The sequence below is a fragment of the Physcomitrium patens genome, chromosome 11, assembly GCF_059467195.1.
Source record: "Physcomitrium patens ecotype Gransden chromosome 11, ASM5946719v1, whole genome shotgun sequence".
Classification (NCBI taxonomy): Eukaryota; Viridiplantae; Streptophyta; class Bryopsida; order Funariales; family Funariaceae; genus Physcomitrium; species Physcomitrium patens.
In genome coordinates this window covers 17264553-17284580 of record NC_143420.1, presented here as the reverse complement: position 1 = coordinate 17284580, position 20028 = coordinate 17264553, and the positions used below count along the sequence as shown (strand labels likewise).

The 20028-nt window shown below is 33.8% G+C and overlaps 3 protein-coding genes and 1 long non-coding RNA gene across 6 annotated transcripts; 3 read left to right on the top strand and 1 right to left on the bottom strand.

The window, feature by feature from the left end:
• The first annotated feature begins 9488 nt into the window (after window positions 1-9488).
• On the top strand, window positions 9489-11251 carry LOC112288863 (chaperone protein dnaJ 6). Its single transcript, XM_024533541.3, has 5 exons — window positions 9489-9810; window positions 9904-10065; window positions 10160-10266; window positions 10469-10639; window positions 10770-11251. Exons 1-5 carry the CDS (start codon window positions 9619-9621, stop codon window positions 11062-11064), a joined length of 927 nt encoding a protein of 308 aa, XP_024389309.1. The 5' UTR covers window positions 9489-9618; the 3' UTR covers window positions 11065-11251.
• Window positions 11252-11486: 235 nt separating this feature from the next.
• Window positions 11487-13303, top strand: LOC112289113 (uncharacterized). Of its 2 annotated transcripts, none has more exons than XM_073537388.2 (2): window positions 11487-11910; window positions 12270-13303. In XM_073537388.2, exons 1-2 carry the CDS (start codon window positions 11881-11883, stop codon window positions 13005-13007), a joined length of 768 nt encoding a protein of 255 aa, XP_073393489.1. In that variant the 5' UTR covers window positions 11487-11880; the 3' UTR covers window positions 13008-13303. The 2 variants fall into 2 exon arrangements, with proteins under 2 accessions (XP_073393489.1, XP_024389831.1); XM_024534063.2 differs by having other exon boundaries at window positions 11778-11915.
• Window positions 13304-13413: 110 nt separating this feature from the next.
• Window positions 13414-17686, bottom strand: LOC112288862 (glycerol-3-phosphate acyltransferase 9). 2 transcript variants are annotated; one of them, XM_024533537.3, is made up of 13 exons: window positions 17464-17686; window positions 17025-17366; window positions 16874-16931; window positions 16611-16729; window positions 16209-16308; window positions 15980-16075; window positions 15366-15462; window positions 15052-15139; window positions 14810-14906; window positions 14536-14621; window positions 14230-14349; window positions 13932-14030; window positions 13414-13756 (listed from the first exon to the last, which is right to left on the bottom strand). In XM_024533537.3, exons 2-13 carry the CDS (start codon window positions 17171-17173, stop codon window positions 13696-13698), a joined length of 1170 nt encoding a protein of 389 aa, XP_024389305.1. In that variant the 5' UTR covers window positions 17174-17366; window positions 17464-17686; the 3' UTR covers window positions 13414-13695. The 2 variants fall into 2 exon arrangements, with proteins under 2 accessions (XP_024389305.1, XP_024389306.1); XM_024533538.3 differs by having other exon boundaries at window positions 17587-17686.
• Window positions 17687-17908: 222 nt separating this feature from the next.
• On the top strand, window positions 17909-19760 carry LOC149988176 (uncharacterized). Its single transcript, XR_016505646.1, has 2 exons — window positions 17909-18560; window positions 19487-19760. It is a non-coding gene; the product is annotated as an uncharacterized LOC149988176 (long non-coding RNA).
• The last annotated feature ends 268 nt before the right edge of the window (window positions 19761-20028 follow it).

Genomic DNA, 20028 nt, shown 5'->3' with positions numbered 1-20028 from the left:
TATATATAAAGTCTTAGCTCCCAAAAATTTCTTTACTTTACATAAAATTTCCAAATTGTTTTAAAATCCTTTTAAAACCTTTTTTTCTTGCAAAGGATTTTTTTTTCTCCAAATTTTAAAACTTCATATCTCTTGATCCAACTATTTAGTTTTTTTAAAAAATTAAATAATGTAGAATTTATCCTTAAGCTTTACTAAAAAAAATGAACTATAAATCTACTACAGATTGTTTGGCATCTTAAAAATCCTACCAAGTGCTTTAAATCCTAATTTATAAGCACCCAAATACTATTTTCTCCATATCTCAAAAATCCAAATTCTAAATACCATAAAATTTATTTATAAATTTTATTAATATGATAATATATATTTTTAGAAATATTTAGCCAAAATCTTATCAAATTGGTCAAAATATAGCTCAAAATATAACCATTAGTAAAGTAGATTACTTACTATGCTTAGATTATAAGTGTTAATTTCAACTTCTTATAACTCCTTCATTTTTTACAAATATATATTTACTATAATTAGTACCTATATAATATAAATAGGTAGAAATAAGTAAAAGTAAATTAATTTTATAATATCTTCTAGAAAACCTTCATATAAGCTTCATAGACATTGTTTTGGCTTTAGATATGCTCTCCAATAGCAATGTCAAAATATTGTCAGGGTGTAGTATAGAATAATGATCAAAGCTCAAGCAAAGAGTGCTAAAAGTCTAAATTTTCCCTCTTAAGAACATTGTAGGTTTGGAGTTGTCATTGAGAACATATAAAAATATTGTAAATCTAAGAAAAAAGTCAATCTCAACTCTTCTTATCAAAAAAGGATCATAGACATACATATTTATTGTAATAATTACTTAGATAATATAAATAGGTAGAAGTATATAAACATAATTTGATAGAAAATCTTATTAGAAGCCTTATAGACATAATTTTGTTTTTTTATGTGTCTATAGGTAATTGGTAGATTGAAAACTTGGTCAATAAGTTGGTTATGTGTTGCACATGTTGGCCACTTATGGTACAAGTTGAACTTGGAGTTGTCATGAGTTTTAAGACATTCTTAAGACATGTGTCATACAAGTGGAATATGTATTGGTGGTCCTATAGAATATTGGTATATACGTTTTAGTTTAGTATATATAGATGCAAGACTAAGACCTTCACTTTTGTCATTTTTTTTTTTTTTTTCTAGTCTAGTTTTAAGAATTTATAGTTTCTTAGTCTTTGGTTATATTCATTTTAGTTTTTTTAAAATATATATATATATATATATATATATATATATATATATTATCATCTTTCTTTGAAAAATATTACACTTATTTATTTACATTCTTTAAATTCTTATCCTTGACAAAAAGTGCTCCAATTGCAAATTGAAAGTAACCTATTATTTTGCTATATTTTGAATCAAATCAACACTTTTAATCTTATACCTTGTTTTATATAGTTATATTTAAAATTAAATTTTTTCTTTAAAAAATAATAAATTTTTCTTAGATTCTTTACATTTGTATTTTTGTCTCATATTTAAGAAAAAAATCATATGATTAACAATAAATTGTTATTTTAATATTAAGCAATATAATTAATCAAATAAAATATGAAGTCAAATTCAAGTTAATACAATGATAATTTTAGTCATAAATATTAATATGTATATTAAAAATATCTATTTTTTAGTTAATTGAAAAGTTTAAAAAATTATATTCAATATAAGAATTTATAAAAAATTAATATAATAATAGATTTAAAATAATATCTAGCAAAAGTATCCTAATTATGTGCAATAGTATAATTTGATTTTTTTAATTATATTCTAATATTAATGATGTTAAAAAAACTAATATGATAATTTTATTAAAAAACAAAAAAATATTATATACATTTTCTTGTGATCTTATCAATATAAGCATGAAATATCTATAAGTATTTATTATCAATATTTTTTCTTAATTACTAGTAGTATTAGTAGTAATGATAAGATTTGATAAACCTATTTGATGATTCTAAGCTGAGCTGGACTTGTTGACATAAGTATAATGATGGATGCTTGAAATTGTTATTCTAACAGATTTCTTCAATCTCATAGTAGTCATTGAAGCATAGATTGCCATTTAGAATTGCTTGAATGTGATTTTTTTGAGAAAATAGATAATATAGAGGAATATGGTAGTTTTGATGCTAAAAATTTATTTTTAGCACACTAAAAAAAAAAAAAAAAAAAAAAAAAAAAAATCTCATATATCTTGTAGACTATGTTAATTTTCTTGAGAAAATTGTTTAATATTTGTTCTCTATTTCTCTAAAAGTGGCTAGATGTTATTGAAGTGCATTCTTTGTGTTCATTCAATGAGAGAGTTATAATAGTGACATAAAAATCAGATGAATTGTTAATGCATATTCTTTTGGTAAAGAAGTTGTTAGTGGATCATTTGAGTGAGATTGCAATTGATTTATGCAATGATACTCACTTATTAAGTCTCAAGTTACTTCCAATACATGCAGCTAATTTTATGACCTAGAAGGAGTTTAGACATGAAGTTAAGGTATTAAGAATTTTCCTTGGACTAATAGATAGTATAGTAAAGAGAGATTATTATTCACCTTCTCATAACTTCTATGTTTTGGCACATTGATAGAGTTTATAAGGTATAGAAAGATCTAATTGAAACTATTGTATCCTAGTAAATTCTAAATATAATACGCATTGATATTCTTGGTTACAAGAAAGAGCTTGCAATAGATAGAATTAACTATTTATCTCTATAAAAAAAGTTGAATTTTGAAATATTATTATTATTATTATTTCTAAAGTCAAAAGATTCTTCTAACATAGATAAATTGAGCTTTATAAAGATGCAAGTAATACACCTTCAATAAAAAATAAAAATAAAATATTTAAGATATTAGAGAGAATTGAATCAATTTTAAAGAAATTTATTCTGTTCTCATTTTATACTTGAAAGATGAAATAAATCTTAATCTTCTCCTTAAAGTTGTAAATATGAAATGACTTCTATTTTGGAACAAATTTATTCAAATTTTTTTTTGTCCAATGTCTTAGTCATGATATTTAGAAGATTTAAGTTAATTTTGACATATAAGAATTACATTTTACCAAGCTTCACTTATTTTTTTACAAAGTGATAGTTTATTTTTATATGTTTAGACCTAGCATGAAAAGCAAGATTACTAGCAATTTTAATGGAACTTATATTGTCATACTAGAACATCGTTAGATTATCTATATTTTTAATGCTAAGCTTAGTTGTGAGTTTTTTTAACAAAATACCTTTCTTTGTTCCTTTAGTGAATGCTCTATATTCGGCTTTAGAGGAGCTCAAAGCAATCATGGATTAATGTTTGCTCATCCATCTAATAGAAATTCCTCTTAATTGGAAAAAAACAAACTTGTCATTGATCTTCAACTTTTTATGTCCTCAATCTAATCCAAATCTATGAAGCGTTTAATTTCACAATGTTGAAAATATTTTAATAAAATTTTGAATCTAAGCATGCTTGCTAAGTATATAAGAATCTTTTTTGCCATTTCTAAATAAATTTGTAGCAAGTTGGTTATAAATCTACTAAATACTCCTACTATGTAACTAATATCTAGTCTATAATTAATTAAGTAGAAGAATTTATTAATAATATGGTAGTAGGTTGTTACATTTATAGAATCACTCTCTATATTATTTATAAGTTTGATGTTGGTATCCGTTGGTGTCTTGCAAGTATTGCAATTTAATATATCAAACTCTAGCATGAAGTCTTTGGTGTAACTTTGTTGATTTATGAAGATTCTTTGATTTATATAGCAAAATTTGATTTTTACATAAGAAGTCATTTTTCTAAGATCAGTTATTTCGAATTTATTTGTGAATTGATTTTTGAGCTTAATGATTTTCTTTAAGTTGTCCCTTATAATGAATAAGTCATCTATATAAAAAAACAAGTATAACTAATTTCACATCTTTCTTCAAAAAATACAGATTGTAATTGGTACTTGATCTAAGTAGATTTTGTTTTCTAAGATATGAATCAATTTTGGAATAGTAAACTTTGAAGACATATTTAAGACTATAAAGTATTTTTTTGACCTAAAATTTTTTGTTTCTTGTTGTATAATAATATGGCCTTTTGATTGAATTATAAAGATTTCTTGAAGTAAATTATCATTCAAAAATATTGACTTCATTTTAAGATGATAAAGCTTCTATCTCAATTTTGCAAAGAAAGCCAATAAGATCTGCAAGGTATTCCATTTTATTATAAGTGCAAAAGTATCTTCATAATCTATTCCATGTTTTTATTTGAATTCTTTTGCTACTAATTGAACTTTGTAGATAAGTTTATTTGTGTCATTATTCTTTTTGATCTTGTATACTCATTTTTCCAAGATGGAACTTTTATCAAGTAGTAGTTTCATTAGATTTTATATGTCATTTTTCAATATAAAATCTATTTTTTTGTTCATAGATTATTTCTATATTGGATTCTTGATTGTCTCTCAATAGTCTATTAGTTCTAAGTTTGTTTCAACAGTCTATAAATCTCATGGATTTATTGACAATACAACCAAAACATATTACTATCTGATTTGTTGGTCTTAAATATTCTAATGGTTGTGTGATGGAAGCCAGTTGTTCAAGTGAAGTTGAAAAATTATTTGCAGCTGATTTTGAGTAGGATGTATCTATGTATAATTGAAAATGAGCCATATTAGATAGAATTTCTTTTTTTATCTTACTTCTAAGTGTGATATCAATAAAAACTAAAAATTTGAAGAATAAAATTTCTATGTCTTGAAAAACTATCATGTTTAATTGAATATGTTTAAAATCTAAGAATATGTTCCAAATTTTTCTTTGGTAGGAAAACTTATTCTTTGTATTTTCTTTGGTAGGAAAAAAATTAACAAGAAAATTAGTAGGATTGAGTACTTTTAATTAGGTATTTGCTAGTATTTTGGTATTGATTTTTATATTGCTTGCTTGATCAAAAATTATTTGATTCTTTTGATGTACCACTCCATTTTGAAATGGAATATTTTTTGTCATAAATTGAAGCTTGATATTATGTTCTTGCAATATTTAATGAATTCTAAAGATAAGAACTTTCTACCGTGATCTATTTTCAAATCTTATATTTTAGTCATTGATGTCTTAATTTCTACCTTGAAGTATTTAAATGTAATAAAGATGTTTGACTTTGATTATAAGAAATAGACTCTAGTGAACCTAGAAAAATCATAAGAAAACATTAGAATATAGTTAGATTCGTCTAAAAAAATGGACTTAATAAGATTGTAGAAATCACTTTGTATAAATTGTAAGATTTGTATAGACATAATATTAGTTTATTTAGAAAAATTGGTCCTATAAAATTTGTCTATTTTATAAGAACTATAAGAGTGAAATATTAAAAATAGAAAAGAAATTTTATAGGCTAAATTATTGTTAGAAAGTTGGTTTAGACTAAAATAATATAAGTATTGTAATTTTTTATGCTAATATTCTATTTTTTCAATAACAAGAGTTGTGGTAGAATTAGCTAAGTAGTATGGATTAATTTTGATTATATAAAGTCTTTATCAAGAATTTCTAAGTTTTATAGCTATTGTATTAGCTAACTTATCTTTTGTAATGATAATATATTTTTATTCATTAAATATTACTTATAGTCTAATATTATTAGTTTTCCTATAAAGATGAGATTAATTTTGAAATTTGGATCATAAGAATATTAGCTATAGACCTTATTTCTTCCAAAAGAATTTAGATGTTTATTTTTCTTCATCTTAGATAGGATAGAATGTACCATCAATTATTTTATTGACTTTGTTTTGTGACTTATTATTGATACAACCAAGAGAGTCTATATTTCCTATAACATAGATACTAGCTCTAAAGTCTAGTACCTAAGGATCAGTATTGTTTGCAATTACAATAACAAATATATGTTTTAGATCATTTACTTTATCTTTTTTCAAAGTTGAACTTATTTAGGTGTGTGGTGAAATCTGCTTGTAGATTGTTATTTTTTATTAAGAAGTATTTGATTCCATTCTACTCCAAACATCCAAATCTTCAAGTATTGCTTGAATACAAAATGTCTATTTTAAAAAAAAATAAAAATAATGCAAATGACTTGATTAAATAACTACCATAGGTAAATCTTTCTCTTAGTTTATTTCTAACAATATCCAAAAAAATACTAGTAATTGCTCAAAATATAATTGAGTAAGGAAGTTGGTTCATAAATGTCGACCAATTGTTTGAAAGACTATAGAATAGCTTTGGATTGATCAGCTGAGCCTCTAGCTCGTCCATTTTTCCATAATTCATTAACAAGAAGCAGTTACATGTTAAAAAGAATTGTCATCGTTTGGATATAGTGCAAGTATTCAAATCATGATTGTCAACAATTGTTCCTTGGCTAGACTAAAAACAACACGACACAGGCGTATCCACAATATAGATGCATTAATTGAGAACAAGGTCGGGCTACCTAGCATGTACAAATATACTCAAGAATATGAACACAATCAAACATCACTGCAGTCTGTCTTGCATCCTCAGTCACAAGCAAATAGATGACAAGTGCACAGCCATGGCGCTGAAGACATGCAATACCTGCAACTAGATGCGAGTAAGAGCTTTGGTTATGCTCTCAACGATCGCTTCTACACCGCCAAGCAACGCAGCACATCTGGGATCAAGGATTTATGTATTCATCCCAGTACTCTACTCTCTGTCGCTATAGAAAGTATTTTCTAGGCTTCCCTCTTGCTCGACAAGGCAAACCTTCCCTGCTCTATGCTGCTCGACTTGATGCAGCTTATACTAATCTCGTACCCTCCAACACAAAACGTAGTCATGGTTGTGTAATTCTACGTAGAGAAATCAATTGGGCAATGAGAAGACCAGACCCAATGGCGACTAGGTTTGACTGCTGCTAAGTGAATTCATCCATTTGCCAAAAGTGGCTGCGCAGTAATGTACCACGGGCCTGCTGATTTCTCAGAGGCCAGCAGGTTGGGCCTTAGTTGTATTTAAAAAAGAAAAGTTGTGATAACTTATTAGGTTGAAGAGTAGATTTGATATTCTCAAAAAAGTGAGGGATAGATTTATTATTATCAAGAATATAGGAGTATTCTTGATATTTCAACATATTTTAGGGATAAATATGATATTATTTTAATAATAAAACCTAAGTTTTTAAAAAAAAATTATTATTATTAAATCTTACAATATTTAGATACATTATAGACCTGAAAAAATTATCAAATTACCATACCAAAAATAAAAATTCTGTAATTGCAAAAAATTGTATCATAAGAAATTAATCACTTGTACATTTAAGTTTAATATAATAAAAGTATCCAAATAAAAATTATATATATATATATATATATATATAAATACATATAAACACACAATTCAACCATGATATAAAAATAAATAAAAATCTCTTCCAAATAGCCTCTCAATCTTAACAAAAATATATTAGTTTAATAGCTAAAATTTTATTATAACTTGTTATTAGATGTATAAAAAAGTAAATTCTATAATTTCAAAAATTAATTTTGAAATTTTTATATAAACTATAAGATAGTTTTTTATTTTAATATTGATGAATAATAAATAAACCTAATATAAAAATAAAATAAAGATGTTAGAGTTATAAAAAATGTACTTGGTCCAATTATAAAATAACAGGATTAAAAGAAATTTTCTTAAGGTGATTTGATTTTTTTTATAGTCAGAAAGAATTTAAAATTATTTCTTTTTATACATTTGTAGTGTTTGTTGCCATCTCATATATTAAGGACTCTTTCTACAATTAAATTCTAGTTGTTTTTAATTTTTTAAAAGCCAAGATATATACTTAGGTAAAATTTACATTATTATGATTTTCATAAATATTTAAGTTTAAAAATATAATAATTTTCAAATTTGTAGATGAATTCTCAAAAAAAAAAAAAAAAAAAACTTTAAAAAAACTTTAAAAAAACTTTAAAAAAATTGAATAAAATATGGATTAAAAAAATCTAATGATTTAGTTGGTCTATATTTAATATGGTCTATATATATATCTTTTGGAATCTATTAAATAATATAGGTACTTTTGTTTAGTTTTGCTTATATAGATTTTTGTAGGAAGTAAAGTAAAAAATCATGTAAACAAGAGTTTTAATTCTTTGTTTGGCTTTCTATAAAACTATTCAACTTAGACCAAAGATAATAAGTCCAATCTAAAATCCAATGCTAAGCACTAAATAGTTTTATAATTTAAATATTTTTTCAAAACAACATTAAAACTAATCTTTTGCAATAATTCTTCTATCAAATTGCAATGCTTCAACCATTTTTATACTCAAGTATTTTTTTATATATAATTATGTTATAATCCTTATTTTCTTTTCTTTTAATAATTTTTTGGTATCTAAATACTTATTTCCAAAGGGCAATGTAGTTGTTGATATTATATTCTATTAATTTGTAATGAAAATTCAATCAATCCATTTTATTTAATAAACCAAGTGAAAAACATCATGTGAGGTCTTAACTAGATCTACTTGATTGAGAGAATCATCTCATAAAAAAGTGTATATATTCTAAATAATTTATTTTTATATTTATAAGAAATTTTATTATAGATAATTATATTAATTAAATTAATTTAAATAAATAAATTGACCAAAAGCAAGTAGAAATAAGTTATGCTAATAATATTTATTATTTAGATTATCATAGAATAATTTTAATACAATTGGATCTACAAATGATTGTAGATATGTCATTTAGTAATAAGAAAAAAATTAACAATTAATAATCTAAAGCATAAATAATAAAATATCTTAAAATATAAGCAATCATCTTTTGAACCTTAAATGTTTTAAGAAGCTTCTACAAAGAAGCAAATTGAGACTATGTCAATTTATTTACAAATTTTCTTAGTTTATTATACAGAAGTCAATTTAAATTGTACATTACTACTTTTGAAATCAAATTTTTTTTATAAGAGCAAATATTTTAAATCTTCCTATTACTCTCATAAAGTTTATTAGTTTATTTAAAATCTTAAAAATACAAGAAATTATCAAATATATTGAACTTATAACCAAAATGGAAATAAATTAAATTAAAATTATTTTAAAGATTTTAAAGATTATTTTATTTTATTTTATTTTAGATCTCTAATTCAAGTCTTCCTAGTGTAGGATGATTTTTTAAAATTAAATTAATTTTTTTCATAAATTTTAATTGCATAATTTTCCAAATTATTATTTCCCAATTAAAACCACATAAACTTACAAATTTCTTTCTAAGTCTAACAAATACTGGCATCAAAAGATTTTCTTATACAAAAGAAATATTAGGAACCATACTTCATCCATTCATCACTCATTCACCACCCACATCCATTTGGTGCGAAGGCTGTGAAATGGCGGGTAACCAGAGGTCGCGGTGGCCAAGCCCGTTGCAGCAACAATTCAAAGGATTTGTCGAGGCTTGATTTTTCAAGGGAGCATTGTTGTTGTTGTTGCTGTTCATATCTGTGCTCGTTGGCGTTAGAGAGGTGTTGCTGAGTGCGAATGGACCGGAAGAAGAGAGTTCGCGACGAAGACGAGGACGACATGGCGGCGAAGAAGGAGCCCCAGCCGTCGGAGAGCCGCAGTTTGTACGAGGTGCTCGGTGTGAGCCCCAATGCCACCCACAACGAGATTCGCAGGGCATACCACAAGAGCGCGCTGCGTTTGCATCCTGACAAGAACCCCGACGATGAGGTGGGTTTTATAGAATTTGTCGCGATTTCTCAGTTTTTGGAACGATGCCCTAATATTGGTTTTTGAAGATGCGGAGGTGCTGGGTGATTGCAGGATGCCAAGGAGAAGTTCCAGCAGCTGCAGCGTGTGATGGCCATCTTGAGCGATCCCGAGAAGCGAGAATTATATGACCAGACGGGATCGTTGGACGCTGCGGACATGGACGGCGACGCGGTCAAGAGCTTGTACAAGTTTCTCAGGACTTTGTTCAAGCAGGTCCGCTTCTGAGCCCAGGTTTCTGATCCCCAATCGTTGTTCATGAGTCTGCTCTGTTTGTTTTTTGTGACATGTGTGTGGTTTTCCTCTGTAGGTAACGGAGGAAGACATTGACTCCTTCTCAGCATCCTATCGAGGTTCGAAAGAGGAGGAGAAGGACTTGATTGCTCTTTACTCCAAGTGCAAGGGTGACTTCAGAAAGTATGGTGCTCCTGCTTTCTTTTGGAAATGTCTGTGATTGTCTGATTGATTGCTAGAAATTCAATTCTATGTTCACATGATTTGCCGAAGTGTAAAAACTATTGTTCAGTTTTGAAGAGTTACATGTTTCTCTACACAATTTGGCAAACTCTACAACACTCTAGGCGTATTGATTGTGACTTGAATGCCCGGGGTTGTGCAGAGTGTTCAATCAGATGATGTGTTCCGATCCGCAGGTTGATTCTCACCGGTTCATGGACATCATTGATGCCGCTGTATCGTCTGGTGAGCTGAAGGAGTTCAAAGCGTATCGGAAGTGGGCTGCGGAGGTTGCGAAGACTCCACGACATCCGAATCCTCTCGGTCCCTCGACGTAAGGCTCTTTACGAACTTAAAATGTCATAAGTCACTCTCCTTCCAGTTTTTGTTATGGCCGAGCATGAACAAATAGGTTCTGTGAATCAATCGTTTTGGTGATTGATTATTAGTATTGTTGATTGTAGAAAAAAGAAGAAAAACGGCGACTCGACCTCAGAGCTTGCTGCTTTGATCAATCATCGTGGGCAGAAGCAAATGGATTCTCTTGCTGCAGCTTTAGAAGCGAAATACGGAAAGAAAGGAAGAGGGGAGAAGTGTGGCAAGCCCAGCAAAGCTATTGAGGAGCCCTCTGAGGAGGAATTTCTGGCTGCGCAGCAAAGAGTGATGAAGAAGGCCGGAAACGCCGGCAAGTCGGTGGAGGGGCCTACAGAGGAAGAACCAACAGGTCCTCAGAAAAGAGTTAAGAAGAGTAGGAGATGACCTGGACGCCAAACTCTCTCCGGAGGATGCTGCTTCTGAACTAGGCGTTTTACCCTTGTATCTTCTTGCTGGTGCCAATCAGGAGCAGTAGATGTTACGTTAGGAACTGGACTTCATAAAATTTCGAGAATATTTTCCATATATTGTATAGTATTGAAATTCACAAGAAAAAAAATGTTTCGTGGCACTAATGTATCACTTGTTTTCTGAGTCACTAGTGTTTTTCTCATTATCCTAAATTGCTGGCAGCGACCATTATTTCTTGCAAGCGAAGCAAAACATCAATCCCGACAGTCTCGTACGACAGATAATCTCTGCATACTTCAGACATGTGTGATACGTTGTTGCCTGGTCGCAAGATTCACTGAGATCTAACTCCAATATTATTTGCAAATATAGACTAGTGTGCTCGTCTGAACTATCACAGAGATAGGAGGGTTTTGTTTTTTGCATCAGCTAGCTCTCATTGAGAAATCCCGACCTAAAGTTCGGCAGTGTGTCAAGGCGAAATCAAACGACCTCTTGACATGGTTTTAGTCGAATTCCATGTGGGCTAGTATGGTTAAATTTAGTAATTCTAAATTGCTCGAGTGTCGTATCGAAAATATTTGCGAAGCTCAATTATACCTAGGAATCTAAATGTACCCACGAACTCTCGAGTGACGTATGTCCGCAGTTATAGTTACCACCTTTAGGTTGTCGCCAATGAAACCTTAAGCTGAGACTTCTTACAGTGATTCATCGTGGGCTTCCTTCTCGAATCAACTCGAGGATTGAAATATTAGAGAACTGCAAGTGGACGCAGGGGAGAGGAAAATGCGGCGTCAGCTCGAGCTACGAAACCTCGTAAGGTTTTTCAATCCCAGAAACTAGTTCTTTGACTCTAGGTCAATGTAGATTCTCCTGTTCGCCATAACTTCGTTTCTTTATGTTCAAGGGTTTGATTGATCACCTGGAAATCACCCACAACGCAATTTTATGCCGTCTTTCAGTCGCCAACAAGTCGCGTAGAACACGGCCTCATCGCACACACAATAGAATTCCTATCTCCAGGATATTGTTGTAATAGGGGATTTCGTGTCTTGCAATTAATTGATTGAGGATTAGGGTTCAGTGGAAAACTACCTGTCGGCATTGTCGTCACTGAGCCAAAGATTCATTCGACCAATTTAGCGGTTTTTTTTATTTCTGTTTTACGTCGACAGGCACTGATGGAGCGCCAGCCTCCACTTCCCGCCCGCTCAGTTCCGGCTCCCGCCTGCTCAGGTCCTGCTTCCGGTCGCTCAGTTCCGGCTCTCAAACGCGGCCAGAAGAGAAAATCGACCTCCGAGCTAGCGCCATCTACGTCGGGTGTTACCACAGTACGTGCTGAGGACGCGCCGAACAAAGGCTTCATAGGAGTGCGCTGGCGGCAATACCCTTACGGCATCAGATTCATTCCTCGCGTGCGAGTGCCCAAGACACGGTACGATCTACCCCTTGGCGAGTACCGCACATGTGAAGAAGCCGCGCTAGTTCGTGATGTGGCTGCATACTATTACGGCAAGAAAGGAGCTTTCAATTTCAGGAATGACTACCCCAGCTTCCTTCCGGAGATTTCTTCTCAGCTTTCTCGCCAGGAAAAGATCGATTGGGTGTCCGCTCGTGCCAAGGAACGCGGCAGGACTTTGTTTCCTAAGCCTCTCAACTCTGTATCCCTCAATACCTCTTCATCTTCGTCTCAGTCAAAGTTAGTCTTGCCTCCACCTCAATCTTTGCCCATGCCCATGCCATTTGTTAGTAATGCTCACGGCAATCCTCTCCTTACTGCACAACCCTTGCCTGCCGTCACGGTTGCAACATCCAGCCATGTCCAGAGGCCTTGGACTAGTTCTCCAGTTGCTCCATTATCGCTGCAAAGCTTCACGTTTTCTTCTCTACAATCAAGGAAGCATGAAAGTTGATCCGTGTGTAGCTCCTGTATCTTGAATTGAGTGCAACTTTGGAGGAGTTTCACCGATCAGTGCAACTGGCTGCACCTGTAAGTTTCATTAGCTTTAGTTCAAAGAGGTTGAGTTTCATTAGCTTTAGTTCAAAGAGGTTAATAGGGCTTACAAATTCTAAAGCTCTGTTTATAGGCTCTGTTAACAGGCGTAGATGTCATACTTAGGAACTGAAGAACTGAAAGCATCCTTGTATATATAGAGCTTTCTAAATGAAGCTTTGGCATCTTATGTAGCCCTGCCATTGTTTGTAGTAAGGTCGCTTGCATATTCCACATGCAGAGTTGCAATGTCGTACCAATCAAAGCACACATCTTGCCCTAAACATTCTCCACGAAAAGATCCATTGAGAAGTTTTGACAAAGTGGAAAATAAACATCGCCAACCGGATCTCGTTTCACAAACGCAATTACAAAGTACACTCATTAGACGCTTTTGTCTCAGGCTGCAAAGCATAATTGATGAACCTGACATCAAAGTTGACACCAGGTACGCCTGGATCCTCTACAACACTAATACAGAAACATAGGAGTACTTATTTTCCAAATCCCATTGTGTACGTAGCTTGACTTTTAACAAGTCAATAACATAATTCTAAAGATAATACTCACTAAAGTGGGAATTTGATGAAAAAGATTTTCACTATATTTTACTGATTTTGAGCTGTTGCATTCAACCGTCGAATTACAGCTTCGGAAAAATTCTGCTGTCTGCAAAAGAGAAAGTAAACGAAGATGGTTAAGGTGCATCATGAAATGATTCGAACTAAAAGCGCCCTCTTGCAAGCTCTACAGGCAGTAGGATAAAACGTCAACTCAGCAGGGATGTTTGCTACTAACTCAAGCATTGCATGGAAAAGAGGTATGGTTGAAAAGACGGTAGTACTTCTTCTCAGTTAACTTAGGGCTTGGCCTATGATACTTGAGATAACCATCCCACGGAACTTTTTTAATTCCCGCTCTCGTACAAATCAAGTCCCGCACTCTGCCAGTTAGAAGAGATAAGAGGGAATCACACGCTCTCATTATAACTGGATTTAGAAAGAGAATTCATGGTCATGCCATGGTTAATACCGAAAGAGTTGTTGCTCATTGCTAACCACGCTTAACTTTTGTAACTTCAGTATTTCTCGATTCATTATGTAGAAAACCACTAGAATAAACGCACAACGATCCACACATACCTTTCAGAGAATTCAATAGGGGTTTCGCCCTTTTTTATAGTCTGGGGTTCCAGGTACCAGACGTCACACACCACTGCCCAAGAGGTCATTAACCGAACCAGATGCATTGTGAACGACTGCCTGTGCCAGCCATAGATTTGTATGAATTTTACAATGGAGGAACAAAAAAGGATCGTAAGTAATCGTAAGTATCAAAGAAAAAGCAATATAGTCCGTTATCACAATAGAAGCTAATTGCCGAGTAATGTTGTAAGTGAGTAGAGCGTGGAGAATTGTTTTTGATAAAACAATCGTCACGGGTCTTACTTCTTGCTGTTCCAGAAGGCATCCACAAAGATCTTATTGTACTTGATAGCGATTGGGCACACCACGCAGTCAAGCTCAAATGCACCCTGGAAATTAAGAACAGCTAGGATCAGGTCATTTCTCTACTCAACATTTCCAACGAACTTCCTGGATCGATTCGGAAATTCCATGTGGCTATGTACGTGAAGGAAAAAAACTTAACTGCCAAAAAAACTTCAGGATGCATAGTAACAAAAAGTCAAAGTGAAAACCTGATTTCGTAAGTATACCTTACCTTCTTAAACATAACAGTGTACTCATTGTTGACACATGTGCCTTCCGGAAAAATCAGAAGGGGATTTGCATCTGGGTCGTTAACATGATTTTTCAATCTGGAAGTGACAGCAACAGCACCAGCACAGCTCAGATGGGTTTTTTTAACCACTCCCATCCAATCTCAACTTAACACAACTACCACGACATGACCATGATCAAATTAAAAAAAAAGTTGAAATATTAAGTAGCCGTGAAACGTACTTCTGTGCAACAGCATGCCGGTCATTGGCCTCTGTCCTATTGAACCATATGCAGCCGAGACTTTCAAGCACGGTAGTTTGCAAAAAACCTGCAAGAAATTTTCGGGATAATTTCTATGTAACTTCACTATTTGAGAGCAAATGTTTACTCCAAGACACGAGCGAGTAGATCTTCACTCCAATAACCATATGAAAAAAAAAACAAAACAAAACAAAACAAAAAAAAACAAAAAAAAACAAAAAAACAAAAAAAACAAAACAAAAAAAAAACAAAAACAAAGGGGGGGGGGACAAGGTAGGAAAGAGATAATTTACCAACCCATCCAGGGTGCTTCTGCATAATCGCAGAAAAACCGGTCATCTGCTCCAATATAACAAAATCAATCATCGATGTGTGATTTGCCACAAAAACCTGCAAAATTTTGAAACAAGCACACTGCTTACAAAACTTTTCCAAGTATGCAGGGTTGACATAAATCGTATCAACCTAAATCTTTAATCGAATGGTTGATTTGTTACACTTAAATAAGAGTAATAAAACCATTCAAACCCCTTACAATATTCTCTGGCTCGCAGATTGATTGTGTGGATTCGCCCGCAAGGAAATTCTTCAGCATCGTTCAAAACTATACTAACCTTCAACCTCAAGCATGATATTATCGGGAGTCTAACGACTTGAAAACCAGCCAGCCCTGTCGAATATGATAAAATGTTTCGTAGCATTCTCTAAAGCATCTTGTATATTAGATTATGCACATATTGTTACTCTCATAATGATGTTAATTCATCTTATAAAATATTCTCCTAGTTAAAAGAGGTCGTATTCTTCACAATGAATCTTGAGCATGAAGAATTTTCAGATATGAATGGTTTGAATTACGGGTAACTACAGTGTAAAACAGACATAAGGTTAGGCAAGCATTGCGTACCTGCTTGGTACGTCTACTTGGCCGTGGCCCATGATATTTGACAACGCCCGTCCACGAGGCCACAAATACACTGCACATAAACTCCACCAAGCCTCTCTGTCCACAGTTCATAAAATGAGGAGCATCAGAATGTGCTTCACTTAAGCTTGGGTCGTTTGGGCAAGGTTATTAATCAGCTGCATCAGATGTTGTACTGTTTGAGTCAGACAAATGAATGATCTTAACTGACCTCAATTTGACGCCTAAGTTGGTCGTGATTTTTCAACGCGAAGTGTAAAGGAAAGAATAAACTTAGGAATATAATCCATCCAAGGGCGAGAAGAATCACTCTGTTCATACCAACCACTCTCACTTTCACAAGCTTCCACAAAGCTGTAGTCGCACAAAACAAACAGAATTACGGAGATTGAGGCTTCATCGATACTTAATAAATAGAAGTATTTTAGGTAAAGCTCCCCTTCTCTTTTTTTCTTTTTTTTTCTTTTTTCTTTTGTTGTTATGAAGTAAATTAAATTAAAATAAATAAAATTGGAAGAGAAAGTAACTTCTTACTTTTTACGGCATGCAATTACAATTGATTCACAACTCTGAAACAGTCAACATTTACCAATGGTGCTTCCAAGAATCAGACCTGATAGGAAATAGTATGAGATACCGCACAGCCACACCCATCACCCATAGCGGAAACAAGTAGATGTTCCAATTCCACGGCTCCGGAGCATTGGATTTAAAACATCTAGTGAACGAATCCTGTGCGACACAGAAGACAGCATGAAAAGATTCCCAAGAAACTCAATTGATTCGCAGTCAATCCACAGTAGTAACTTCACGACCAGAATCCACAGAAATTTCGTCGAACTTAGGTAAGTTCATAGAGTGAGACTAATTGCGTACATCGATGATCGCACTCCCCGCTTCACTCAGCACTTGTGAAATGTCCAACAAGTCCCGCCTGCGATTCGTCGCCAACGGCCGCGTCTCAGATTCATAGATAACTAAAATCATGCAAAACTAAGCGCCAGCCAGTAAGAAAAAAGAAACTTACAATTGCATTTTGTTATCGAGGTAGGCCTCTGAAGAATCCTCCTCCACATTTGTATTGAGAAAATCAGCCACGACTTCATTGCAAATGCCTCTCCCTGCCTCACCCGCATTGATTCCGTCCGCGCTACCCTTGAACTGGTCCCCTTCCATAGTCCCTAGCTCCTCCCCCGTCTCCCAACCAATCCACCAAACCCTAATTCTCTACTCACACACTCAACACTACATGCTCTGGGATTCAAGCACACGAACCCGCGAATGAATACTTCTCTGCCAAAAAAACCTCCACGAAGGATGGGGGCACGAGCTCCAAAGGGCGAATTCACCAACAAATATCTGAATAAAGCTGCCAGCCGAAATATACGAAAAGTAAGCTACAACCATTCAATCCATTCTAGGCTGTAGAACTAACCGAAAAGAGCATAAGCTGCGGAGGACCATACCATCAGCTACAGAATTTGTTGTCCAAACACTCCTCCGAATCAGAACCTAACCCTGCGGCTGATTCGACGATATTCCTCTAATTCGCTGAATAAAGCAAACACTTCACTGCACGAGGCACTAACCTGGATCGACTGTGCAGCGCTATCAAAGTCTATTTAGTGCGGCAATCGAGTAGCTAGAAAAAATTGAGAAGAGAGCGGTCGCACAAACTGCGCAGTCGATATAAAAAAAAGTTGCAACAAGAGCACACGATTCGCAACTTCAAGCCACCGAAGAGACGATGCTCATTCGAGCTGGAGCTCGAGCAGGTAGATTTCCAGATATGTCTACGTAACGGTACTTACCATGTACCCAATGTTTACATTTTTGAGTGGCTGGCCAGCCACAGAGTTCGACGTTCATTGTTTTTAACGATTCACGAGTTTTGATGTTCACGTCAACGTTGTGTTGCGATTCTCGGTAACGTCGTCGAGAATTTGTGAAATTCATTCGACCTCTTGTTTTTAGATTTATATTCTGAATGACGGGGGTAGATGCTGAAGTCTTAGGAGTCTTGATGAAGCTTGTTCGTTGGTGAATCAATTGCGATTTTGCGGGACTATTTTTGATTTAATTAGTCTTTTGAAGACATTAGTTCTGATTGCGATGAATTCTAGCTCCAGATTCATTCAAAGATGATGCGGTGTAGGAGCATGAATTACTGGATGGTTTGTGACCTGCAATGAGACCGCAGAAGCTGAATTTTCACGAGTGGCTGTGACCAGTGATAGAACAGTGGTTGGGGGATAGTTTCGAGAATCGATAGATTTGCACACACGCTCATACACAGTGTATTAGAATTTTTGTCGTCCAGACGAAAGATGAGTGTGCGAGTGAACTTTTTCATTCTAGATTTCAAATTGGGGACGAGTTTTTGTTGCAACTTGTACAATTACAGGTTGCATATTTGGATCTGCAATTTTACTTATGGATTGCAGCTCTTGCTGCGCACGCTCAATTCAGCATGGACAGCCTTGCCTTCGGTTACTTTCGAAGCGCAATTTTCGACGTATTCCGTGTGCACACACCGAATACCTCTTGCAGTGCTTTCTTCAAGGTGATATCTTCTGCTACATTTGATCATTTTGAAGCAAGTTAATTAGTTCTCGATTTCCTTAACCAGCTGTTTGTTAAAATTTCACAGTGGTAGCCTCATTACGTTCTTGAGAGAAATTGCTCGATAATGAAGGCCATGCTTCGTAGTCGGAAGATTCTGTGGCAAGACGCAACACTATTGGCTTGTGTGTCTCCTATCTGTGCGCACGGTGCTTTGGACGCCCACTAGCAGTATACATATATTGGTCATTACCTCGGCAGACACAGACGCAAACAAGCTTCAGGGTGTTATCCAGTGTTGTCATCCGCTTCCTGTTGCATTCCTAATTTGTGCTTGACTATTTCATTTTGTTGCACTCCCCTGCGATTGTTTTTTTCTTCAGAAGTAGCAGAGCTAGATCTCTCAGAGTTTTCACATAAGATTATGGATCACTTATTAGTTCCATGCAACCTCGAGTCATGCACGTTTTTGGTATGAAATGAACCGAGACACTGAAATTAATTGGTACCAGAACCACCAATGCATGAGTGCACTTAAATGCAATACGTGATCGACGCTTTGAAAAATCGGTCTCTATGTTGACGAATCCGTACTTCGTAAGCACTGCTAACACCAACTGAACTAATGGAAGCAAAGCATTAGGGTGAGAATTGATTTGCGTGGACTCGACGCCACTTAATTATCAGTAATTTATCATGACTACATGCATCTTTTGTAGTTCATTAAGAAAATTTCTAAAATAGCATCCCTGCCTCACTGTGTTGTATCTTAGCGTTACACCTTCTTAAACCGATTTGTGCTTATAGCAATACGATTTGGCTTAAACGATTCAGCATATGTCTACTTCGATTTATCTTATTCCTTGCAACGAAGATGAGTTCACACAAGTCGTCAAATTCTTGGTGCTTCCAATTTAAATGCTGCAGGTCCCAAGAGCAGGCGAGGCTTTCAATGCTCTCTAGCTCGAGCATGCAGGACTGACATGGCACAAGGATCTGCTCACAACCCATATGAGATCATCGTATGGTCTGATTTATCAGTTACAGTATAAATATGTAAAAAAATCCCTACATTTACAGTACGATTGAATCCATGAATGACCTCCTCAACTGGGGAATATTTCAAGTTCACGCTAGTATAATGTTCAGAGGATTTTCAAGCACGATCATGTTTTCTATTTAATGGAATGCGTTTAACTTACATTTGTGGATAATTTATTATACACGTTTATGTTGCGGGAAGACTCGTACAAACTCTCCGAGCTGAACATTTTGACATTTGAAGGACTTGCGTACCTTAGGTGATCTATTTGTTGAAGCATCCCCACTTTAAACTTCTTGCAACAGCTCTTCAATTTCTCAGAAGCGCATGAATTACGTCGCAAGAGTACAAGTTGGCAAGAACCTCAACACAGACTTTCTGCCAGACTCTTCCAGCAACGTGAGCTGTACAAGAGGATGAAGCTCCA